The 27,567-nt window shown below is 36.6% G+C and overlaps 1 protein-coding gene across 4 annotated transcripts in view; it reads left to right on the forward strand.

Moving 5' to 3' along the window:
• Nucleotides 1-27,567, forward strand: part of PPP2R3A (protein phosphatase 2 regulatory subunit B''alpha) — a 242,383-nt gene that overhangs the window by 202,030 nt on the left and 12,786 nt on the right. For all 4 annotated transcript variants that reach the window (XM_040233119.1, XM_040233113.1, XM_040233133.1 and 1 more), the window contains 3 exons: nucleotides 11,515-11,690; nucleotides 12,195-12,313; nucleotides 14,693-14,799. In XM_040233119.1, the coding sequence (XP_040089053.1) occupies nucleotides 11,515-11,690; nucleotides 12,195-12,313; nucleotides 14,693-14,799 (402 nt within the window). The remainder of the gene's footprint in view (nucleotides 1-11,514; nucleotides 11,691-12,194; nucleotides 12,314-14,692; nucleotides 14,800-27,567) is intronic.

Consider the following 27,567-nt stretch of genomic DNA (forward strand, 5'->3'; position numbering starts at 1 on the left):
TTCAAAGCTAAATGTTTCAGGGAGAGTCCAGGTCAAGATAGCAGAAAAACTATACTTATCTCCTCCTACAGACACACTAAAACTACTTTATATGGAACAGCTATCTTTGAGAACAACCTGAAAACTAGCAGAACAAATTTTCTACAACTGTAGATATAAATAAAAGGCCACATCAAGACAGATAGGAGAGGCAGAGACAGATTCCAATAGAACCCATTCCCCTGAGGCAATGCCACAAGCAGGAGGCATATCATAACCAAGAAGGTCCCCCTTGAGGAGCAAGAGGCTCAAGCCTCATGTCGGGCTTCATAGCCCATAGGTCTACTCAGGGAATATGAGTCGATGAATCCCCACAATGTCTGGCTTTGAAAATCAGCTGGTCTTATGTCCAGGAGAGCCTAAGGACTATGGGGAAATAAAGCTCCGCTCTTGAAAAGCTCACACAAGCTCATTCACTCTGAGTCCCAGCACAGAGACAGCAGCTTGAAAAGCACCTGGATCATACAAGAGGGAGACTTATTTTAGGGCATGTGCCATAAAGGGCAGGTTTCTGGTGGATCTTCCTCTAGTGACAGAAGTGCTGTTGGGCATCCTTTTTGTTTTTACTCTCCTGTTCTGCTAGGTACCATTTCTGTCACTCTCTGTCAATCTACTTAACACCTTGGACCCATCCCCAGCATTCCTCTGAGAACTCACACTGCCCAACCCACCAGCCTCAGCCAGTGCCTCCAAAATAGCACCCACCCTGCCCTACCTGGCAAGTAGTCCCAACTAGCACCAGTGCCCCTCAAAAATGGCTCATGCTAGAGGGGACAAGCCTTGCACACTAATGTACCCACAGTAGTCATAGCCAGGCTTCATGGACAGACAGACTGGGGGCTAGCCCTACCCACAAGGGTGTCAACAGCAGTTGTAACCAAGCCACTCAGCTAGCCACGTCAGGGACCAGCCCCATCTACCAGTGCACACACAGCACTTGCAGCCCAACCACAACAAGAAGGCACACCCAGCACATATAGGGGACAACAGGAGGGTCTTGCTCTAGCACCTGGGGTTATGGTGCCACTGGGCCTACAGAGACTTACATAGGGCTAGTCTTTCAAGAGTGAGAGATATAGCTATAATATGTAGAAACAAATACAGGGTGGCAAAATGAGGAGACAAAGGAATAGCCTACAAATGAGAAAACAAGACAAAACCGAAGGAAAAAAATAAAATGGAGATAAGCAATTAACCAGAAAAAAAGTTCAAATTAATAGCCTTAAAGTTGTTCACTGAACTCTGGAGAATGGATGAACTTGGTGAGAACTGCAACAATGGAGATAGAAGATATAGAAAAGAACCAATCAGAATTGAAAAATAGATTAACAGAAATGAAAAATATACCAGAGGGAATCAACAGCAGACTAGAAGATGCAGAAGAATGGATCAGCAATCTGAGACAGGGTAGTGGATATCACCCAGTCAAAACAGAAAAAAATAATAATTTTTAAAATGAAGATAATTTGGAACTTCCATGGTAGTCCAGTGGTTCAGACTCCATTCTTCCACTACAAGGGGGCACAGGGAAACAGTGGAAACAGTGTCAGACTTTATTTTTTTGGGCTCCAAAATCACTGCAAATGGTGACTGCAGCCATGAAATTAAAAGACACTTACGCCTTGGAAGAAAAGTTGTGACCAACCTAGACAGCATATTGAAAAGCAGAGACATTACTTTGCCAACACAGGTCCGTCTAGTCAAGGCTATGGTTTTTCCTGTGGTCATGTATGGATGTGAGAGTTGGACTGTGAAGAAAGCTGAGTGCCAAAGAATTGATGCTTTTGAACTGTGGTGTTGAAGACTCTTGAGAGTCCCTTGGACTGCAAAGAGATCCAACCAGTCCATTCTAAAGGAGATCAGCCCTGAGTGTTCTTTGGAAGGAATGATACTAAAGCTGAAACTCCAGTACTTTGGCCACCTCACGCAAAGAGTTGACTCATTGGAAAAGACTCTGATGCTGGGAGGGATTGGGGGCAGGAGGAGAAGGGGACGACAGAGGATGAAATAGCTGGATGGCATCACCAACTCAATGGACATGAGTTTGAGTGAGCTCCGGGAGTTGGTGATGGACAGGGAGGCCTGGCATGCTGCAATTCATGGGATCGCAAAGAGTCGGACACAATTGAGTGACTGAACTGAACTGAACTGAACTGAAGGGAAGTTGTGCATGCCGCATGATGCAGCCAAAATATAACTTTAAAAAATAAAGTAATAGGATAGTTTAAGGGACCTGTGAGACAACATCAAGTATATTAACATTCACAGGGGTCCAGAAGGAGAATAGAGGGGAAATTTTTCTTCAAAACATATTTGAAGAAAAATGACTGAAAACTTTCCTAACCTGGTTAGCAAAACAGACATCCAAGTCCAGGATGCACAGAGTCCCAAATAAGATGAACCCAAGAGACCTATACCAAGATACATTATAGTTAAAACCTCAAAAGTTAAAGACCAAGAAGGAATCTTTAAGGCAACAAGGGACACCCACATAAGACTATCAGCTGACTTGTCAGTAGAAACTTTTCAGGCCGGAGGAGACTAACATGGTATTCAAAGTGCTAAAAGAAAAAAAACGTTCAACCAAGAATACTCTACCTGGCAAGACTATCATTCAGAATTGAAGTAGAGATCATGTAAAAGCTAATAGAATTAGAGAAGTAAAAGCTAATAGAATTCATCACCACTAACTGAGCCTTATAAGAAGCAGTAAAGGAATTTCTTTAAAACGAAAAGACGAGGCCATAACTAGAAACATGAAAATCATGAAAGAAAAAATATCACTAAAGGGCAAACATATACTAAAGGTCAGTCACCTACAAAGCTAATATGAAGGTTAGAAGACAAAAGTAGTAAAATCACCTATAATATGAAACAAATAGACGATACACAAAAAGATGCAAAATATGTCAGAAACATAAAATGTGGGGGCGGGGGGTAAGTAGCTTTTAGAATGTGCTCTGACTTAAATGACCATCCGTTTAAATAGACTGCTGTTTACATAGATTGTTGTATATGAACCTCATGGTAACCATAAACCTAAAACCTATAATATACACACAAAAAAATAGACAGGAATACAGACAACACACTAAAGAAAGTCATCAAATCACAAAGAAAACAAGAAAAGAAATGAACAGAGGAACTACAAAACAATTAACAAAATGGTAATAAGTACATACCTATCAATAACTACTTCAAATGTAAATGGACTAAATGCTGCAATCAAAAGACAAAGGGTGGCTGAATGGATTAAAGCAACAAGACCCATTTATATGCTGCATACCCAGGCTTCAGATCTAAAGATATACACAGAATGAAAGTGAAGGGATAGAAAAAGATATTTCATGCAAATGAAAATGAAAAGAAACTTGTAGTAGCAATACTAATATCAGGCAAAATAGACCTGAAAGCAAAGAAGTTACAATTGACAAAACAGAAATACAAAGGATCATAAAAGATTATTACAAACAATTATTTGCCAACAAAATGAACAGCCTAGAAGAAATGGTTAGTTCCCAGAAACATGCAACTTTCCAAAAGCAGATCAGGAAAAATAGAAAATCTGAACAGACAGATGACCAATAATGAAATAGAATTAGAAATTTTTAAAAGCCTCCCAACAAACAAGCCCAGGACCAGACAACAGGTAAATTCAGCAAACTTAAGGGAGAGTTAATACCTATCCTTCTCAAACTATTCCAAAAACTTGAAGAGGAAGGAACTACTCTAAATTCATTCTCTGAAGCCAGCATTATGCTGATATCAAAACCAGATAAAGACACTACAAAAAAATTACAGGCCAGTATCCCAGATGAACATAAATGCAAAAATTCTAAACAACATATTAGATGGATATCAACAGCACAGTAAAAGAACCATTCACCATTATCAAGTGTATTCCACAGATGCAAGGATGGTTCTATATACACAAATAAATCAACATGATATATTACATTAACAAAGTAAAGAATAAAAACCACATGATCATTTGAATCAATGCAGAAAAAGTGACAAAATTCAATATCCATTTTTTATGAAATCTCTCAATAAAGTGAGTATAGAGGAAACATGTATCAACATAATAAGAGCTGTGTATGACAAACCAGTGCCTCAGAAAATACTTAAACAATGAAACACCAAATACTTTTCCTTTAAGATCAGGAATAAGGAAAAGTGTCTACTATTGACATTTTATTCAAAATAGTACTAGAAGTCTTAGTGACAGCAGTCACACAAGAAAGAGAAATAAAAGGCATCCACACTGTAAAGGAAGTAGTAAAACTGTCCCTCTTTGCAGATGACATGATAATATCTACAGAAAACCCTAAAAACTCCACCCAAAAAAAACTATTGAAACTAATCTATGAATTCAGTAAAACTTCAGGATACAAAATCAATATATAGAAATCAGTTGCATTTCTATACACCAATAATGAACTATAAGAAATAGAAATTAAGACAATCCTATTTACAATTACAGCCAAAAGAATAAGAATAAAATCTGCCAAGAAAGTGAAAGACCTATACTCTGAAATCCATTAAACATTAATGAAAGAACTAATGTTGTTAAAATGTCCATACTACCGAAAGCAATCTACAGATTCAATGAATCTCTTATCAAAGTAACCATAGCATTTTTTAAAGAATTGAAACACAGCATCCTAAAGAATATTCTAGAACATGAAAGACTGTGAAAACCAAAGCAATTTAAGAGGAACAAAGCCCGAGGTGTCAAATTGTGCTTGACAGTTTTCAAGCTGTGCTTGCTACAAAGCTATAGGAATCAAAACAGTATGGTCGTGGCACAAAAATAGACACATAGATCAATGGAGAATAGAGAGCTCAGAAATAAAGTCCCTCTTACGTGGTCAGTTAATGTACAACCATTCACTGGAATGGGCGAATTTAACTCAGATGACCATTATATCTACTACTGTGGGCAAGAATCTCTTAGAAGAAATGGAGTAGCCCTCATAGTCAACAGAAGACTCCGAAATGCAGTTCTTGGGTGCAGTCTCAAAAATGACAAAATGATCTGTTCGTTTCCAAGGCAAGCCATTCAACATCACAGTAATCCAAGTCTATGCCCCAACAAGTAATGCTTAAGGAGCTGAAGTTAAATAGTTCTATGAAGACCTACAAGACCTTCTAGAACTAACACCAAAGAAGATGCCCTTTTCATTACAGGGGACTGGAATGCAAAAGTAGGAAGTCAAGAGATACCTGGAGTAACAGGCAAATTTGGCCTTGGAGTACAAAAAGAAGCAGGGCAAAGGCTAACAGCGTTTTGCCAAGAGAATGCACTGGTCATAGCAAACACCCTCTTCCAACAAAACAAGAGGAGATTCTACACATGGACATCACTAGAAGGTCAATACTAAAATCAGAATGATTATATTCTTTGCAACCAAAAATGGAGAAGCTCTATAGAGTCAGCAAAAACAAGACCGGGGAGCTGACTGTGGCTCAGATTATGAACTTCTTATTACCAAATTCAGACTTAAATTGAAGAAAATAGAGAAAAACCACTAGACCATTCAGGTATGACCTAAATCAAATCGCTTATGATGATACAGTGGAAGTGACAAACATTCAAGGGATTAAATCTGATAGAATGCCTAAAGAACCATGGATGGAGGCTCGTGACACTGTACAGGAGGCAGTGATCAAGACCATCCCCAAGAAAAAGAAATGCAAAAAGGCAAAATGGTTGTCTGGGGAGACCTTACAAATAGCTGAGAAAAGAAGGTAAAGGCAAAGGAGAAAAGGAAAGATATACCCATTTGAATGCAGCGTTTCATGAATAGCAAGGAGAGATAAGAAAGCCGCCTTCAGTGGTCAATGCAAAGAAATAGAGGAAACTAATAGAATGGGAAAGACTAGAGATCTCTTCAAGAAAATTAGACCAAGGGAACATTTCATGCAAAGATGGGCTCGATAAAGGACAGAAATGGTATGGACCTAACAGAAGCAGAAGATATTAAGAAGAGGTGGCAAGAATACACAGAAGAACTGTACAAAAAAGATCTTCACGAGCCGGATAATCACGATGGTATGATCACTCACCTAGAGCCAGACATCCTGGAATGTGAAGTCAAGTGGGCCTTAGGAAGCATAACTATGAACAAAGCTAGTGGAGGTGATGGAATTACAGTAGAGCTATTTCAAATCCTAAAGATGATGCTGTGAAAGTGCTGCACTCAGTATGCCAGCAAATCTGGAACACTCAGCAGTGGCCACAGGACTGGAAAAGGTCAGTTGCCATTCCAATCCTAAAGAAAGGCACTGGAAAAGGATATTCAAGCACATTTTCAAGCACAAAAACACAATGTTCAAGCAAATTGCACTCATCTCACACACTAGCAAGGGAATGCTCAAAATTCTCCAATCCAGGCTTCAACAGTATGTGAACTGTGAACTTTCAGATGTTCAAGCTGAATTTAGAAAAGGCAGAGGAACCAGAGATCAAACTGCCAACATCCATTGGATCATCGAAAAAGCACAAGAGTTCCGGTAAAACATCTACTTCTGCTTTATTGACTATACCAAAACCTTTGATTATGTGCATCACAACAGACTGTGGAAAATTCTTTAAGAGGTGAGAATACCAGACCACCTTACCTGCCTCCTGAGAAATCTGTACACAGGTTAAGAAGCAACAGTTAGAACTGGACATGGAACAACAGACTGGTTCCAAATTGGGAAAGGAGTACATCATGGCTGTATGTTGTCACCCGGCTTATTTAACTTATATGCAGAGTACATCATGAGAAATGCTGGGCTGGATGAAGCACAAGCTGGAATCAAGATTTCTGGGAGAAACATCAATAACCTCAGATACGCAGATGACACCACCCTTACAGCAGAAAGTGAAGAAGAACTAAAGAGCCTCTTGATGAAAGTGAAAGAGGAGAGTGAAAAAGTTGGCTTAAAGCTCAACATTCAGAAAACTAAGATCATGGCATCTGGTCCCATCCTTTCATGGCAAATAGATGGAGAAACAATGGAAACAGTGACAGACTTTATTTTGGGGAGCTCCAAAATCATTGCAGATGATGACTGAAGCCATGAAATGAAAAGACACTTGCTCCGTGGAAGAAAAGCTATGACTAACCTAGATAGCATATTAAAAAGCAGAGACATTACTTTGCCAACAATGGTCCGTCTAGTCAAGGCTATGATTTTTCCAGTAGTCATGTATGGATGTGAGAGTTGGACTGTAAAGAAAGCTGAGTGCCGAAGAATTGACACTTCTGTGATGTTGGAGAAGACTCTTGAGAGTCCCTTGGACTGCACAGAGATCCAGCCATTCGATCCTAAAGGAAATCAGTCCTGAATATGAGTTTAAGCAAGCTCCAGGAGTTGATGATGGACAGGGAAGCCTGGCATGCTGCAGTCCATGGGGGTCAGAGTCGTACATGACTGAGCGACTGAACTGAACTGAATGTACACAATGGAACCAAGAATATACAATAGGTAAAAGACCATGTCTTCAATAAATGATACTGGGAAACCTGACAGCTTCATGCAAAAGAATGAAACTGGATCACTCTCTATGCCATATACAAAATATAAACTCGAAAAGGATTGTAGACTTAAATGTGAGATCTGAAACCATAAAAAAAACTCCTAGAAGAAAACATTGGCTGTACACTCTTTAAAATTAGACTTAGCAGTATTTTTTTTTAATCTGTCTCCTCAGGCAAGGGCAGGGAAAAGAAAAATAAATAAGACTATATCAGTTTTAAAGGTTTTGCATAACAAAGGAAACCATCAACAAACATAAAGGCAATTTACTGATTGGGAAGAAATACTTGTAGATGATCTATCTGATAAGGGGTTAATATCAAATATATTTTTTAAAAACTTACATAACTCAGTATCAAAAAATCCAACCTGATTTTTAAATGAGCAAAAAGCCTGAAAAAATGCTTTTTCAAGAAAGACAGAGAGATGGCCAACAGACACATAAAATGGTATTCAACATCACTAATCATCAGTGTAGTACAAACATAAACCACAATGAGCTATCCTCACACCTTTCAGAATGACAGTTATCAAACAAACAACAAATGACAAGTGTTGGCAAGGATATGGAGAAAAGGGGACCCTTATGCTGGTGAGAATGTAAACCACTATGTAGACGTTCCTCAAAAATTTTTAAATAGAACTGCTATATGACTCTGTAATTTCACTTCTGGGTATTTACCCAAAGAAAATAAAAATATTATTTTGAAAAGATACATGCTCTCCAACATTGACTGCAGCATTATTCACAATACCCAACATATAGATAAGTGGATAAAGGTGATCACACGCGCGCACACACACACACACTGGAATTTTACTTAGCCATAAAAAAAGAATAAAAGCTTGACATTTGAAACAACAGGAATGGACTCTAAGGGTATTATGCTAAGTGAAATAGGTCTGACAGAGAAAGACAAATACTATATGATTTCATTTATATGTGGAATTTAAAAATCAAACTAAACACCAGTAGAGAGAACACAGTAGAGGTCACCAGAGGGTAAATGGGTGGTTGGATGAAATAGACGAAGGGAATTAAGAGGTACAAACTTCCAGGTATAAAATAAATAAGGCACAGGGATGTAATGTATAGCATAGAGAATATAGTCAATAATACAGTAATAACGTTGATAACAAATGGTTACTAGACTTACTGAGGTGACCAATTCATAATGTATCCAAATGTCAAATCACTATGTTGTACACCTGAAATTAATATAATATTACATGTCAACTATCCTTCAGTTTTTTAAAAGGAAGGAAAAAAGCTAGATTTGAGGGTAGTTGTCTCAGCTGCAGGTCTTAAAAGTTGGGTTCACAACGTGAGATTCAAACTCTTTGCTCTTCGGAGAAAAGCTCTGGATTTCTAGTTTCTCCTAATTGTGGGTCAGCGTGCAGGGGTTTACAGCAAGATTGTGTCTTAGCGTCTCCTATCCACTAAATATGAGTTTTTTCTCATTTTTCCAATAATGTAGAAGTCACTCAGCTAGTCTTTAGGGTTTTTTTCAGAAGAAATTTGTCCATATGTAGCTATACAGGTGCATCCGTGGGAGAAGGCAAGTTCCTATTTGACCATCTTGAACCAGAACTCTGAAATCAGTCTCTTGAAGAGATATCTGAACTCCCTTGTTCATTACAGCATTATATGAAATCAAGCTAAATGTTTCTCACAGAATGGATAGATAAATAAAATGTGGTATATGTATACACACACAATGGAATATTATTCAGCCTTCAAAAAGGAGGAAATCTTGTCATTTGCAACATGGATTAACCTGAAGGATGAGGATATTATGCTAAGTGGAATAAGCCAGGCACAAGAAGTCAAATAGTACATGATCTCTTATATGGGAATCAAAAAAAAAAAAAAAGTCAGACTTAATAGAAGCAGAAAGTAGAATGGTAGTTACCAGGGGCTGGGGGTGTGAGGGAAAAGAGGAGATGCTGACCCAATGTACAAAGTTGCAGTTATACAGGATAAATAAATCTAGAGATCTAATGTACAATATAATCACTATACATTTAATATAATATTGTTTTAAATGCTGAAAATTCACTTAAGAGGGTAGATTTCAGGTCCTCTACATCCCTACTATCGTGCAATATAGTAATATTGTAGGGAGATGCTATGTTAAGCAGCTACACTGTAGTAATTGTTTCACTGTCTATATCACATTATTTTGTTATACATCTTAAATACATACAATTTTTACTTTAAAAGTTTTTTTTTAATTTTTCAAGTAAAATTAACCACAGTAAGATGGAGAAGGAAATGGCAACCCACTCTAGTATTCTTGCCTGGAGAATCCCTGGGACGGGGGAGCCTGGTGGGCTGCCGTCTGTGGGGTCACACAGAGTCGGACATGACTGAAGCAACTTAGCAGCAGCAGTAGCAACCACAGTAAGAAAGTAAAAAGAAACACAGGATTAATTTTACTTACATCTCTTGTTTAATACCATATATCTAAAATATTCTTCCAACATGTAATCAGTATAAAAGTACTGATAAGATGTTTTACTGTTTTTTTCTTACAAAGTCTTCAAAATCTGTATTTGCACTTAAAGACATCCCAGGGATTTTCCTGGTGGTCCAGTGGCTGAAATTCTGCATTCCCAATGCAGGGGGACTGGGTTCAGTCCCTGGCCAGGGAACTAGATCCCACATGCTGCAACTAATACCTGGCACAGCCAAATAAATAAAAATGAACAGAAAACAAATTTATTTTTTAAAAAAGACAACTCAAATTGGGTTATCTACATATGGCTAGTGATCACCATATTGGACCATGCTGATTTGAATAATAAGAGTTCCAGAAAGAGAGTAGATAAGGGGAAAGAGAAGCAGAGAAGAAACAAAACAATTTTAAGAAAATGTCCAAGAACTTAAGAATACTAGTTTCCAAACTGAGGAGGCTCTGAGCCCAGCAAAAGTGAATTAGATCTAGACCAAGGCACTTCATCAGTTTTATTTTAAAACACCAGGAACTCAGAAACCTCTGTAGGCTTCAAAGGGGGATAAAAAGAACAAACAACAGGTTGCAGTCAAAGGATCAGTGGCTTTAGACTTCTCAACAACAGTGGATAAATGGAGGACAGTGAGTCAGTGCCTTTAAAATTCTGAAGGAAAGAACCATAAAGCCATAATTCTATAAATACCAACCACATTAGGGGGTAGATAAAGGGTATTTTCAATGATCTAATATCTAAAAAATGTACCTGCTATGCTCCCTTGTTTAGGAAGATACTGAAGAATGTGTTATACCAAACAAGGAAGCAAACCAAGAATGAGGAAAATGTGAGATATAAGAAACAGGAGAAAGGTGAAGGGAATCCCTAGGGTGAAACTGTAAATCAGGCCTAGAGATCAACCAGCCCAGACTGGAGTAGGTCAGAGGGAACTGAAAACGATTTCAAGGAAATGCAATTGCTAGACTACCCAATGGGGCTGATTATGGACATAGAAACTGGCAGAAGCCTTTAAATTAGTTGAATTAGTAACATGTACTATATCTCAAAACTAAACAAATAAAACAGATAAAAGGAAAATGTAAAGTTATAAACTCTGAATGCTGAGTAACTTATCTATGCTGAGGTTAGAAAGGGCATGTGGGTAAGGTGGAATGAGTAGCAAAAGAGCTGAAGCCTCTTCTTTCATAGTGCAAAATTAAACCACAGTCCTTAAATCAGAAATACAAGAAAGGAACAATGTAGACATCTTAACTGAAATGTAAAGATAAAAACCAAAATAAGCAAGTGTTGAAAATGCTTGGATCTGGGGAAGAGAAAATTTTAAAAGATGACTGCCATTTTTTCTAATAAATTTTGTAAAACTATGTCTAGGTCTAAAGTATACCCATATATAACTTTTAAAAGAAATAAGCAGTAATAAATCTGAATGAATAAAAGAGCTTTAACATGCTAATGAGTATCCTTACCTCCTAGCATTGAGTACTGGTTCCGCTGTATGGATGTAGATGGGGATGGAGTGCTCTCCATGTACGAGCTGGAATACTTCTACGAGGAGCAGTGTGAACGGATGGAAGCCATGGGCATTGAGCCCTTGCCATTCCATGATTTGTTGTGCCAGATGCTTGACCTGGTAAAGCCAGCCAGTGATGGTAAGATTGAATAAAGAGCCAAGTTGCATTGTCCATCTACATAACAGAGTGGGGGTTGTAATCCTGGGTTGTTCTAAATTATTTAACTTCCCAGTCTTCCATACAGGCTTTCCAAATACAGAAATATTTAGTTTCTCCTTTATTGTTGGCATAGAACTGACAATTAATGGCAAATTCAGAAAGCAGATTAGTGGTAGCCAGTTGGGGAGGATTGCAGAGGGGCGGGGAGTGAGACTGTCTGACTGGTACAGTTTCCTTTGGAGGTGAAGAAAATGCTACGGAATGTGATAGTGGTGATGCTTGTGCAACATTGTGAATGTATGAAAAACCATTAGAATGGTTAAAATGTGAATTTTATGTGAGCTTTACCTCAAAAAACATCAAATTTTTATAATCAAATGAGCACATGTATATATCCTTTTAAACTTCAGTAAAAGGTTTTTTTTTTTTTTTTTTTCGCTTCGAAAGAAGCCTTTGAAATTTACCAGATTTGTTCTTACACAGGCAAAATAACTCTGCGAGACCTGAAGAGATGCAGAATGGCTCACATCTTTTATGACACTTTCTTTAATCTGGAGAAATACTTAGACCATGAACAAAGAGATCCCTTTGCAGTCCAGAAGGTACCAATATAGTTTTAACTTCTGTTTGAGGGATGCAATATCAGGGGTTCTATGCTTCAGATAAAAGTGGCCTCTGTCTGCAGGAATTTTGGTGTTTAAAAAGGCTTACATTTAAAACATTGCGTAACATACTGAAAAGAAAGAATAAAGGACTCAGAGTCCATCTCTTCCCACAGCTAATCTTCAAGTGTAGATAATAACCTGCATCTGCCTTTCATTGAATGAACTGTGTGTTTTGTGTACTTCCATATACATAGAAACTGGTTACAGAAAATTTTGAAATAATTGTCTTTCTCACTTTCAAAACTACATCAATAGATACATCTCTGTTACAGAGTATACTGGGCTTGATTTAACAGTACCATTCAATTTCAGGATGGCATGGTAATGAAAACTAGATGCCCTCCAAGATAGACAACCTTCAGATAAATGTAACACTTTTTCAAGCGGTAATGATGACTGTACATGACATCAGTTTGAAGTCATTCTACAGTGAACTGCTTTCCCCACACACAAAAACCTGTGGACTCTCAGAAAACCCACATCCAGGAAAAAAACAAACAAAAAGCAGAATATCACCACTTATCCTTCTATTCCCCTGTTTAAAGAGTAAAAACTATATTGATGGAAAAGAACTGATTGAGTACACTACAGGAAACTTCCTCAGTCTTTTATCTTCCATATGTTGCATAACTGTTTGACCTAAATATTAATAGTTAAGAATACAAGGACCAGCTTCTAAAAACAAATACTCTGCACCAGAACTTGGAGCATATCAAGGTATATTATCACTAGCCTAAAGTCACTATTATATTTCATTGACATTAAAATGTCCCATTATTTTATATACCTTTAAGCAAGAAAAAGCAATTATAAATCTAAGATGCATAGCAATTTCAGACATATTTAAAAGATGGGGTGAAGTTCTTCAAATGGATTACAGTAATTAACACATTGTGTAGTCAGTATTAAGGTATTTACATTCTTCTAGCATTACTAACCTTACATCCTAGGGCAATGTTAACCCAATTTCATTATGGAAAAACATCATTTTACCTAGAACATATAATCTAAGATGCAGTCTGCATTGTAGAAGGAAAAGAAAATATATACTTTCTTCCCCCTTCATTTTTTTATTTGTATTACAAATTTTACATTTTCCTTTTTTCTGAGGTAGTAATTATCAACATTCTGATCTGCAAAGAATGCTATTAGTAAGTGCTCAGTAAATTCCAGGTACTGTGTTGAAGAGACACTGGGGGTTATATAGAGATAATTCAGTATATAAAAAGAATGGGTGTATAGAGATGACAAAGACAGGAGAACAAAAGGTGGCAGCCAAGCCCACATAGTACAGAGGAGGAAATGACTAGGGGGAGAAGGGCTGCTTCTAAGAAGGTAACTCAGATGGCAGGGTATCCAAGCTGGCTGTGAAGGAAGCAATAAAAATTCACTAGAGGAAGGGATGGTACATTTCAGGTTAAGTTTAAGCCTCTCAGTCCTGTCTGACTCTTTGTGATCCCATGGACTGTAGCCTCTGTCCATGGAATTCTCCAGGCAAGATTAGTGGAGCGGTATATGGCTGATTCAAGTTGAGGTTTGACAGAAAACAACAAAATTCTGTAAAGCAATTATCCTTCAATTAAAAAATAAATTAAAAAAAAATACTGGAGTAGGTTGCCATTTCTTTCTCCAGAGGATTTTCCCAACCCAGAGGTCAAGCCCAGGTTGCCTGCATTGCAGGCAGACTCATCACCATGTGAGCCACCAGGGAAGCCACATTTCAGGTGGGCATATGCAAACCACAGGTCACTCCAGGTCACTGCTATGCCAAGTGTGAGAGGAGAAGGGGCTAGAGAAAAGTCTCTGATTACAAGGCTGAAGAATCTAGACCCAAACAGTCCAGCTAAGAAGAGTACTTAATAATTTTGTGATTCAAGGTGCAGAAAATCAGTTTAGGAGTGTAACTTTAGAACTTCTTTTAACATGTTAAGAGCTTTCCTGATAGCTCGGTTGGTAAAGAATCAGCCTGTAATGCAGGAAACCCCAATTCAATTCCTGGGTTGGGAAGATCCACTGGAGAAGAGATAGGCTACCCACTCCAGTATTCTTGGACTTCCCCAGTGGGTCAGCTGGTAAAGAATCCACCTGCAATGCGGGAGACCTGGGTTCAATCCCCGGGTTGGGAAGATCCCCTGGAGAAGAGAAAGGCTACCCATTCCAGTATTCTTGCCTGGAGAATTCCATGAACTGTATAGTCCATGGGGTCAAATAAAACATTTTTCACATAGGTTTTTTCAGGATGTAAAAATTTGTGATGACCTATCTCCAATTTTTGTTTTTGATTCTGTTTCCTGTGGCCATCCCCCTCCCAATCAGGATGTTGAGAATGACAGTCCTGAGCCCTCCGACTGGGACAGGTTTGCTGCTGAAGAGTATGAGACCCTTGTAGCAGAGGAGTCTGCCCAAGCACAGTTCCAGGAAGGGTGAGTAAGTTTCCCTGTGTCTTTTTTAACAGGGGTGACCACGTTAGGATCACCTTTGAAAAATCAAGCTAGTAGTCCTTTCCTATTTTTGTCATATCATAAAAATGAGTGATTTTAACCCAATTTTAATTGAGTAAATATTCCCCCAGGAGTCTTCTCTTCCCTTCACTGATTTTATGAAAAGTCTTCTCATGTGCCGTTTCCTTTAATGAAGTTGTACCTTCCACTGAAAACGGAGATCACTGTGCAATCACACTGCTTTGTTAGGGATGTTAGTAAACCCTATAAACAGAGAACTGAAGCTCTTTTAAATAATAAAGACCATTATGATCATCAAAACAAACCTTTATCAGACATGGTTTTGTGCGTTCAACTCTGAATAAGAAGTTAACTTCTAAAAAGGGACCATGGTAAGAAATTAAATTATCCAAGACTTTTACTACTTAGGACATTTCCGTAACTATACTCTGTTAGCTGTTTTCATCTTCTAGTGATTTCTTCAGCAGTTCCTTTATAGTCACCGTTTCTGTAAGGCTCTCAATCAATCTTTATTATTAATGTAACACTTTTTAGAATAGGCAGTATATTCATTTAATATTCAAATTAAAGAACAGTAAGATTCCTGCTACTCAGTTCTCCCCAGAAGCAACCACTATTTTCACTTTTTGTGCCTTTCCAAGGGCGCTCCATCTTGTTCCCTCCCATTCTCACACACTCTCTCTTTATACATATGTGTATGTGTATAAAAGCAAATACGCATATACATTTTTTTTCTTTTTTTGTCTTACACATCTGGTAGCATACTCACTATTTGGTTCTCAGCTTTTTCCACACTTTTTAGAAAGTTTCCGTTACATAAGATAAGTTCTGGAGACCTGCTGTACAACACAGTATCTATAGTTAAAATATGGCATTATGTGGTTTAAAATATATTAAGAAGATAGATCTTATGTTAAGTGTTCCTACAAAAGATAAAAAAAGAACACAAGGAAATGTCTGTAAGTAATGGATATATTTAGTGCCTTGACTGTAGTGATGATATGACAGATATATGCATATTCCCAAATCATCAAGATATATTCACTAAATGTGTCCAGTTTTTTGTATCAAACTTCAATAAATTGCTGGAGTTTCCCTGGTGGCTCAGAGGTTAAAGTGTCTGCCTGCAATGCCGGAGACCCGGGTTCGATTCCTGGGTTGGGAAGATCCCCTGGAGAAGGAAATGGCAACCCCCTCCAGTACTCTTGCCTGGAGAATCCATAGAGGGAAGAGCCTGGTAGGCTACAGTCCACGGGGTCGCAAAGAGTCAGACACGACTGAGCTACTTCACTTCACTTCAATAAATCTTAAAACAGTAACAACAAAGCTTGGGAGAACAGCATGGTTAACTAGACACTTGCATTTTATGATCATTGTGGTATAAATGAGGCAGCATAAATATCTGGGGATCCCTGAGTGAAAAAATTAATAAAAGAAGAACTGAAGATTGGAGGAAAAACAGATCAATAAATTGGAGATTATTCCATAAATATGTTCAGTGAATGTGCTAAGTTTTTTATAACTGCATAATATTCCACTGTATAGTTACACCATTATCTTATATTCCTCTGTTCACAGACATTATAGTGAAAATAGTGAAATATTAAGAGTTATAAGGTTGCAGTGAAAAATCTTTTATATGTCATTTTATACATATGTGGGATAAATTTCTAGGGTGTAGCTAACAGATAGGGCTTCCCAGGTGGCACAGTGGTAAAGAATCTGCCTGCCAGTACAGGAGACACAAGAGATGCAGGTTTGATTTCTGGGTCTGGAAGATCTCCTGGAGTAGGAAATGGCAACCCGCTCCAGTATTCTTGCCTGGAAACTTATGAACAGAGGAGCTTGGCAGGCTACAATCCATGGGATCACAGAGTCTGACACAACTGTGCACACACACACACACACACACACACACAGAGGAGCTTGGCAGGCTACAATCCATGGGATCACAGAGAGTCGGACACAACTGTGCGCGCGCGCGCACACACACACACACACACACAGCAAACAGCAAACTTACAAATACATAGGAGGGTTTTAGAGAAGCCAGTAAGAAATGACATAGATACCCAGATTAGCAATGGTGGGGAGCTGCATCATCCCTAGGCCTAAAAGGACCAGGAGATGACAACGGCATCAAAACCCAAAGGAGCGGCTCTATTCACAGGCATGATTTAATTCTTTGTCAGTGAGCTTCACTGGGTAGGAACTGGAGTAAGTTTACTGATCTTATGAAGCAATATCACTACCGTCAAGAACATGTGCAGATGTTTATAATAGTGAAAATGAGAGACAATCTAAATAATAAGATTAATAAAATTATCATACATATACATAGTTCAATCCCATTTAACCATTAAAAAATCATTTTGTGGGTGAATATAATTATTGGCCATCAAGGAAAAAATAGGAATATGGAAAAAGGCCTTAAAGATCTAGTAAAACAGAAAAGAACAAAATAAAAGTATCAAAGAAAATTAAGTATATGTAAGGAAAACAAAAGGGATCTAACTTATATATACTAGACAATAGAACAAATGAAGTAGAAAAAAAAATTCAAAGATAATAAAAAGTTTTTTTGAAATAAAAGAAGACCTAAGTCTGAAAGGTCAGAAGTCACACCATATGAAAATGACTGGCCCCACAAATGTGTGGTGAAGTTAACAGAATTCAAAGATTATTTGGGGGACTTTTTCAGCTTTTTAAAAATGTAAGTCACCAGGTAAGAGGGGAAAAAATATCAACCTTGCCTCAGAGACTGCCACAGTAAAAATGAATACCAGAAAAGATCATGAAGAAATATTTATAATTCTCAGAGAAAGAAATTCTGTACCCTAAAGTTTTATACTAACCCAAGATGACATTCAAGCATGAGAACGCAAATGGGAATTTTCTAAAAATTGAATAAAGCACCCATGAGCTCTTGTTTAAAAAGGGCATAATCATAAAACAGAGATGAGCCAAAATAAGGAGCCCAGAAATGGAGCAGCCATGGTAGAAAAGAAATAACAGTGAGTGTTCAGTCCATTTAACATAAAGCACAGCGTCAGAACATAGCATTCTGGAGAAAATAATATAACTCAAAGTAGGATGTAGAGAGGAAGAAGAAACGTGTGTGAGTTTCATTAGCAGGTCCTCAATGGCTCCCCTCTGAAGCGGGTAAGTCAAGTTGAGTTTTAAGACTATTAATTAAAGTAAACACTTGAAAAACCAAAGCCAGACTCTAAATATTCTAATTCAATCAGAAAACATGTGCACAAAAAAGAAAAACACACACCATGCAGCATAAAGATGACAGAACTAAAATAAATACTTTTTGATCAGTGAATGTAAGTGAAACAAACTCACTTATAAAAATAAAACAATTCCATTATAGAATGGTAACAAAAGCTGAATTTAAAACGACTAAACAGTGACCTCCCTGGTGGTCCAGTGGTTAACACGCCACAATCCCAGTGCCAGCGGCCTGGGTTCAATTCCTGGTCTGGGAACTAGATCCTGCATGCTGCAACTAAGAGCCACTGTGCCACAACTGAAAATGAAAAAGATCTTGCAACTCAAGACCCCACGTGCTGCAGCTAAGGCCCACAGCAGCCAAACAGACTTTAAAAAAAAAACCACTAACCACCCCCAAAAAGCTGTCCTGATAACATTAAATTTTTGAAGCAGAAACTCCAAAAGGAAAAAAAAAAAAAGGAGAACTTGAAACCTGTTATTTGCATCCATACAAAATTATTCCCTGAAAATATTTTTGTGGTGTATTGTCCAGAGACTATTTACAAAATAAATATTAGGCCACAAACAAAACTTCAGTAGACTTCCCAAAAGTATTACAATAATATAGAGTAGCTTCTCATTTCAAGGTGGTAAACAAAGCATCCTGTAGTTTTCAGTATCTCATGCCATATAAAAATAAGAAATACAAAGCATCATCTGAAGTAAGAGAAACTTTCCAGTGGACTAACAGGACAGCAGATGGAATCAGATTGAAGAGGGAGCCAGAGCTTAGGTTCTCTGCCAGAAGATGAGAAAGATAATTGCCACAGATAAGGGAGCAGTACTTAAAGATGATCCATACCTTAATATGACTGAAAACAAGAGCAAAAGGGAGGTTCAACCCAGGTAGGTTCAACCCTGTGCATCCCATCCTACTCTTAAAGGAAAGACAAAAGCAGTAAAAATGGAATTTTGGAGCAGCATGGCCCCATTCAGTTCAGCCACTCAGTCGTGTCCGACTCTTTTCAACCCCATGGACTGCAGCACGCAAGGCTTCCCTGTCCATCACCAGCTCCTGGAGCTTGCTCAAACTCATGTCCATTGAGTTGGTGATGCCATCCAACCATCTCATCCTCTATCGTCCCCTTCTCCTCCTGCCTTCAAACTTTCCCAGCATCAGGGTCTTTTCCAGTGAGTCAGTTCTTCACATCAGGTGGCCAAAGTATTGGAGTTTCAGCTTCAGCATCAGTTCTTCCAATGAATATTCACAACTGATTTCCTTTAGGATTGACTGGTTTGATCTCCTTGCAGTCAAAGGGACTCTCAAGAGTCTTCTCCAAGACCACAGTTCAAAAGCATCAATTCTTTGGTGCTCAGTTTTCTTTATGGTCCAACTCTCACATCTATAATGACTACTGGAAAAATCATAGCTTTGACTGTACACACCTTTGTTGGCAAAGTAATGTCTCTGCTTTTTAATATACTGTCTAGGTTGGTCATAGCTTTTCTTCCAAGAAGCAAGCATCTTTTAATTTCATGGCTGCAGTCACCATCTGCAAAGATTTTGGAGCCCAAGAAAATAAAAGTCTGTCACTGTCTCCACTGTTTCCCCATCTATTTGCCATGAAGTGATGGGACCAGATGCCATGATCTTCATTTTTTGAATGTTGAGTTTTAAGCCAACTTTTTCACTCTCCTCTTTCACTTTCATCAAGAGACTCTTTAGTTCCTCTTGGCTTTCTGCCATAAGGGTGGTGTCATCTTCATATCTGAGGTTATTGATATTTCTCCTGGACACATCTGAAAAGTACGTCAAGGCTGTATACTGTCACCCTGTTTATTTAACTTATATGCAGAGCACATCATGTAAAATCCCAGGCTGGATGAAGCACAAGCTGGAATCAAGATTGCCAGGAGAAGTATCAATAACCTCAAACATGCATGCCCCACCCTTCCCCCTATTCTCATTTAAAGTACCAGCAGGTCCACACTGCTCTCTCCTGAGCAACCCATGCAGGGGCAACAGTACATGGTAAAGCAGACAAATATCAACCAACAAAATACTCAGCAAATGAAGAACTTTAACTGTGGACTCACTACAGCAATCAGAATAAGACATCAAGATGGGTATATTTACCATTTGTTTTTTTTGGCTCCACTGTGTGGCATGAAGGATCTTAGTTCCCCAACCAGGGATCAAACTCATGCCCCCTGCAGTGGAAGCACAGAGTCTCTCAACTACTAGACCACCAGAGAAGTCTATTTTTAGACAGATAATATTTTAAATGAAAGAAAACACAATCATTGGGTGATGTGATAACAGAATGGACACATCTGAAAATTTTTTATCTATAATATAGATTGTAATACGGAAGTAAGAAATTCTTATAGAAACCAGTAGAAATAATAGCCAGATAATTCCCAGAATTTTAGCTATTAAAACAAATAAAAATATAAACAGAAACAGAAGTCAGCTAACTTTTTCTGGCCAAGTAATAAATATTTTAGGCTTTGCAATCTCTGTCACAATTACTTGGCTCTGCCACTGTGGAGTGAAAGTAACCCTAATATGTAAGCAAATGACTGTGGCTGTGTTCCAATAAAATTTTAACAGACACTGAGATACTTAAGTTCAGATCATTTTAACATCATAAAATATTCTTCGATTTTTTTTTTTTTAATTTAAAAAGGTAAAACAGTTCATGGGCTATTATACCAAAACAGGTGGTGAGACAGATCTGGACCACAGATTGCAGTTTCCCATTTCCTGTACTAGAGTGAAATCTCAGAACATAAAAAGATAGAACTGAAAGGCTACTAGAGAGAGAAAAAAAAAATACCCACATATAAACACAAAAAGAAACAGCATTTTTTTAAAAATAACTTTGAACCTTGAATTCTGTTCCTATTTAAATGTAAGGGACAGACGACATTTTTAGACATCAAGAGATGCCAAAATGTTTACCACCCACAGACAGCCTTTGAAAGAAATATTAAAGGGTTTTCTTCAGCAACAAGGTAAATACATCCTAGAGGAATAGTGGGATATAAGAAACAATAAAATGAGCAAGATTTATCCTTAGAATTGGATAAGTATTTATTATAGATACCATTAACAGATAGTAAAAGAAGGTCAGGGTGAATCTTTATTAAAGTGGAGAATACAGACACTGATAAATTTATATTTTTCTAATGATAACTAGAGTTAAAATGTCTGTTAAAGTTTTTAAGGAAAATCACTAAAAGTAAATATTAAATGGAAAACTTGCCAATCATTTTCAGAAAAAGACAGTAGACTATTAACTGGAAAAAAAAAATCTGTATATAGAAAACTCAGTCTACTAAAAGACAAGTGTGTTTAACCAGTATTCTTTTGGTAAGAAGTGACTTTAACTCACATTGGCATAAAGGAAAAGCAAAGCCTTAGCAAAAAGGAAATTGTGGGCTTAAAGAACTGAAAAGTCTAGGGCTAATACTGACTTCAGAGACTTAGATTATATCTCTTTAATCTCTTCGGTAATGCTTTTCTTTCATTCTTTCACTCTTAAGCAAGTTTTTAGTATGTGGTGGCAAAATGATAGCTTTACATTCAAATAAAAGACCAAGTCCCTTTCCCACCAGATTCTACAAAAGCCCAGGACTTGTTTGGCTGTAACTGGCTTATTTTGGGTCTAGTCCCTGAACCAGCTCTAGGGGTCAGACCTAGAAATTAGCTTGGACAGAAGTTCAGGTTCATCCAAACCACGTGTTTTCTCAAGGAAAACTGGGGAAATTTGAACATACGGTCAAAAAAGGGGAAACGCCATGCTGGTAAAGGAACAGCAGATGTTCACTACAGTAAAAAGGAGACAAAAAGACAAAGAGTACAAAATAAATAGACAAAATAACTCCAGATATAGTATGAATCACAAAACTCAGAAGGGATTAAAAATCCAACTGTACACTATTCTTTAGATTCATACCTAACATAGAGGCAACAGTCAAATAAATAGTAAATAAGAGGAAATCAGGTAATGTTTATGAGACAAACAGAATTGAAAGCTTTAAAAGGAACATCAGTATTTCAGCAGTTGGCCGTGAAAATAAGTCACCAACTTTATGCGATACAAAAAGCAAATCTGATAGAAATACAAAAGAAAAATTGACAATGCTATAGTCATATAAAACCCAAAAAATCAAATAGGACAAAAAATTCATAATATAGAATTAGTAAACATTCTTCAGTTCAGTTCAGTTCGGTCGCTCAGTCGTGTCCAACTCTTTGCAACCCCATGATAGAGGTACTCAAAAATAGATTGGGTACCCAACAAATATGGAACCATCATAATACAGTGCCAATTTATTAAGGCATGAAGGATATCACATTTTTAAAAACTACTAACATATAGGCCATATTTGTACTTATGAAATTAGCAACAACAACAAAAATGCACATATCTGGAAAGTTAAAGAAAACATTTTGAAAAATTAAATATATCTTAAAATAACCGTTAAGCTACAGAGAAGATCAAAAAACCAATTACAGGTTTTTTTAGAACCAGGCAATAAAAGCATTATATTTATTAAAATATGTGGGATATAAACACGGGAAAATTGTAATCTGTAGAAAGAAATAAATTAGGCATGAAAAAGGATGAAAAAATAGACCCAGATAAAGTACATGAAAAGAAGTTAACTGTATTTCAAACAAAAAATAAATCTATTAATTTATACATACACAACCAGAAAGCATACTGTCAAGCACTATTCTGAATATTTTAATTCATTTTAATCGCAAACTCGTATCTTGTAGATGCTTTACTCCTATTTTACAGATATTAAAACTGAAATACAGATTAACTTGTCAAATCTACCAACATATATAAAAGAATACATCATAAGTAAGTTGATTTTATCCCAAGATTGCAAGTGGTTCAACTTTACAAAATCTGTCATTAACAGACTAAAGGAGAAAGAAAAGAAAATATAGACTGATTCTTTGAAGGCATGTGATAAAATATATTTTCTAATTTGGAAAAAATGAAACTAACCAAACATAAAAATAACACCTCCTTAATGGGTAAAGAGTATTAATCCCATACCCCAGAAATAACTAGCTAAAAATATAATAGGGAGAAAATCCTATTTGTGATAGCAACAAAAAAAATGAAAATATATATGATGAAAATATAAAATTTCACTAAAAATTACAAAGATCATTCTCTATGTTAAAATTGTATATAATCCCCCCAAATATGTTACAGAACTTGATCAACTAATTCTGAAACTCATATTGAACAATAAATACAAAATAACTGAAGTGAGCTCTGAAAAAGAATCAAAGGTATGGTGGGGCACAGGGGATGCATAATCCAAAGCTATAGTAATTAAACTCCTTATAGGATCCATGCCAAAACTGAAGATTTATGCAAACCAATATAGTATATGATACTGTGTCAAGAAGTCTAGTCAGTAAAATGTTGACTCTCTGCAGACTGAAAAAAGTACATATTAAGCTAATACCTGCATGTAAATAAAGACTTTCAAAGCAAAAAAAATGATGGGAGAAATTTATAAGGGAATTATTTATAGATTTGAGTATATTTTAAAAGTGACAAATTCTGTATCACAATCAAAAGGCATAGGGTTGAATCATATGATCAATAATATTCTTTCATTATTGGAATCTTCAAAATCAATAGTTAAGAACATGACTATTAACCAGTTCTAAAACATCAAAAGATAGAAATTTCACCAGGAAATAACAATGAATATTCCCACTTCACCAACAGGTAAAATGTAGTAGCCAGATATAACTATTTTAAATGTTATTTTACCTAACAACAGCCTCAAAATACATAAAACAAAAATTGTCAAACAATTCAACAATTAATAGTTGAAGATTTCAACTCTTCTCTTACAGTAGTTGATGCTAGTAGAGACAATCACTAAAGACACAGAAGACTTGAACAACACAGTCACTGTATTTGATCTAACCAGCATATATACTCTACAAAACAATAGCAAAATATACATTTTTCTCAAATGCACATGGAACTTCTTCAGGAAAGACCATATGTTAGGTGAAAAAAGATTCAGTAAATTCAAATAAAGTATGTAGTCTGATCATAATAGGATAAAATTATAGATTAATAACAGAAGGAAATCTAGGAACCCCAAAATGTTTAGAGATTAAATAACACATTTCTAAAGACACATGGGTCAAAGGAGACACTGCAGGGAAATTTGATGTTGTCTTGAAACAAATGAAAATGAAAGATGATATGAAAATCCATGTGTACGGTGCAATTAAAGCAGTGCTTAGAGGAATATTTATGACCCAGAAAGTTCTAACATCAGTAAGATAAGCTTCCATCTTAAGCTAGCAAGTAAGAACCAATCAGACCCAATAAAAGTAGGAAGAAGGATATAATAAAGATCAGAGTAGAAATCCATGAAATAGAAAATAGGAAAATACTATGAAAGAATTCATGAAATCAAAAGTTGGTTCTTTGAAAATATTTTAAAATAGAAAACTTTAGAAAAAGAGAGAAAGGAATAAATTAAAATCAGGATAAAGGAGGAAACATCACTATAGATATTATAGAACATACTTATAAAGGAGTATTATGAACAGCTTTATCTCAGTAAGTTTCACATCTTAAATGACATGGGACAAAATCATCTAAAAACTCAAATTACCAAAATCAACTCAAATTTAATTATATCTATTAAAAAAAAGAACACAGCTCAAGAAGAAATGGAAAATCAGGATAGGCCATATCAAGACACTAAATAAGTTATTAAGTTCTCCCCAAAAGAAAAGTCTAGGTCCAAATGGTTCCAATAGCAATTTCTGTCATATATTTAAGGGAAAAAATAATACCAATCTTTCATTAATATTTTCAGAAAATAATAGTAGGAGGGAACAATTCAAAACTAATTTTAGAAAGCTGGTATTACCCTGATACCAAAGCCAGACAAAGATACCAATATCCCTTATGAAATCAATACAAAACGTTTTACAAAATATAAAAATATCAAATCCAGCAACATATAAAAAAGGTTATACACTATAAGTAGGTTTACCCCAGGAATGGACGGCCATCTTAACATCTGAAAATCTGCTAGTATAATAAACCATATTAATACAACACTGGACAAAAAGCACATGATCATTTCCATAGACACAAAAAAGCCATTTGACAAAATCCAACATCCATTCAAAATATCTCTTACCCAAGTAAGGATAGAAAGGAACTTTCTTAACCTGATAGAAGACATCTATAATTACATTATTTACATTATACTTATGGTGAAAAACTGAATGCCTTCCCATTAAGATCCAGAGCAAGGCAAATACGCTTCTGTTCCTCCATTTCTAATAAACATTGTAACTGAGGGTCTTATCCTGTGCATTAAGACAAGGGGGAAAAAAAAACATTAAAAGTATTCAGACTGGAAAGAAAGAAGTAATCTATCCCTAGGTTATATATACTTTAAGTAGAAAATATGAAGCAATCTGCATAAAAGCTACCAGAACTAATAAATTCGTTAGCAAGGTCTCAGCTTCCCTGGTGGCTCAGATGGTAAAGAATTTGCCTGAAATGTGGGAGACATGGGTTCGATCCCTGGGCCAGGAAGATCCCCTGGAGAAGGGAATGGCAACTAATCCCAGTATTCTTGCCTGGAGAATTCCATGGACAGAGGAGCCTGGTGGGCTACAGTCCATGAGGTCGCAAAGAGTCGGACACGACTGAGCAACTAGCAACTAACACTTTGATTTTTCTTCAGAATACAAAATCAGAATATAAAAGTCAGTTATATTTCCATGTACTAGTAATGAACAATCAAATAGAGAAATTCAAATAAAAATAATTATTCATAACAGCATCAAAAAGAAAAATACTTAGGAGTAAATATAACAAATGAACACTTTTATATATGTATAATAAATGTAACAAAAGAACACGCAAATATAACGAACACACTTGCACACTGAAAACTGCAAAGTAGTGTTGAGAAAAATTAAGGAAGATCCAAATAATATTATAATAATAGAAAGCTCAGTATTTTTAAAATGTCAGTTCTCCCCAAATTGATCTAAAGATTTAACCCACTCCCTATCAAAATCCCTACAGGCTTTCGTTAAAACTGGCAAACTGATCCTAAAATTTATATGGAAATGCAAAATACCTAGAATAGCCAAACACTTTTTTAAAAGAACAAAGTTGAAGGACTTAGGCTACCTGATTTCAAAACTTTTTAGAAAACAACCAACCATCAAGGCACTGCAGAATTGATAAGTATGTGTATGTTAGTCACTCAGTTACGTTCAATTCTTTGTAACCTCCACGGACTGTAGCCCACCAGGAATTCTCCAGGCAAGAATACTGGAGTCTATAGCCATTCCCTTCTCCAGAGGCTCTTCCCAACCCAGGGATCAAACCTTGGTCTCCTGCATTGCAGGCAGTTTCTTTACCATCTAAGCCATGAGGGAAGTCCCAGAATTCGTAAGTATACACAACCAATGAAACACTCTAGAAATAGATGCTCATACATATAACCAATTAATTTTCAACCAAAGGAGAAAGGGTAGTCTTTTCAGAAATGAACCCGAAATAATTGGACGTCCTTCTGCAAAAAAAAAAAAAAGAAAAGAAAACTTCATTCCATATCTCACACCATATACAAAAATAAGTATCTCAAGTTCCCTGGTTGTCTAGTGGTTAGGATTTGATGCTTTCACTGCCATGGCCTAGGTTCAATCCTTGGTCAAAGTACTGAGATCCTTCGAGCTGCGTAGTGCAGCCAAAATAATAATAATAATCTCAATAAATGTAAGAGTTGAAATCCTAAAGTTTTTAGAATAAAACACAGGAGAAAATCTTTGTGACCCTGAGTTATGCAAGAGCAATAAAATATTGATACATTGGACTTCTTTCAAAATTAAAAAGTATTGCTCTTCAAAGACACCGTTAAGAAAATGAAAAAGACACACTGGGGGGAAATATTTCCAAAACATCCTGTTAAGGACTCCATCCAGAATATATAAAGAACTTACAACTCACTAATGAAAAAGGCAACCTAATTTTTTAAATGGACAAAAATTTGGTTAAACGATAACTAAATTAGAGGTTCCAACAGCAAATAGATACATGAAAAGATACTCTATATCACTAGTCATTAGGAAAATGTAAATTAAAACCACAATGAGATACATACACAGCCACTAGAACAACTGAAACCACCAGTTGGCAATGATGTGAAGAAGCTGGAACCTTCATATATTGGATTGATGTATATGTAAAATTATGTAGCCTCTTTGGAAATGTTTGGCAATTTCTTAAAAAGTTAAACAAACATTTGTCATATGAATCAGCAATTCCGCTCCTAGGAATCTACCCAAGAAAAATGTTCACCCAAAGACTTTTACATGAATGTTTATAGCCACACTATTCATAGTAGCCCCAAACTGAAAATAATCCACATATCCACTAAACTGGTAAATTAATAAGCAAAATACAGTAT

Source organism: Oryx dammah, unplaced genomic scaffold (assembly GCF_014754425.2).
Source record: "Oryx dammah isolate SB20612 unplaced genomic scaffold, SCBI_Odam_1.1 HiC_scaffold_2, whole genome shotgun sequence".
Classification (NCBI taxonomy): Eukaryota; Metazoa; Chordata; class Mammalia; order Artiodactyla; family Bovidae; genus Oryx; species Oryx dammah.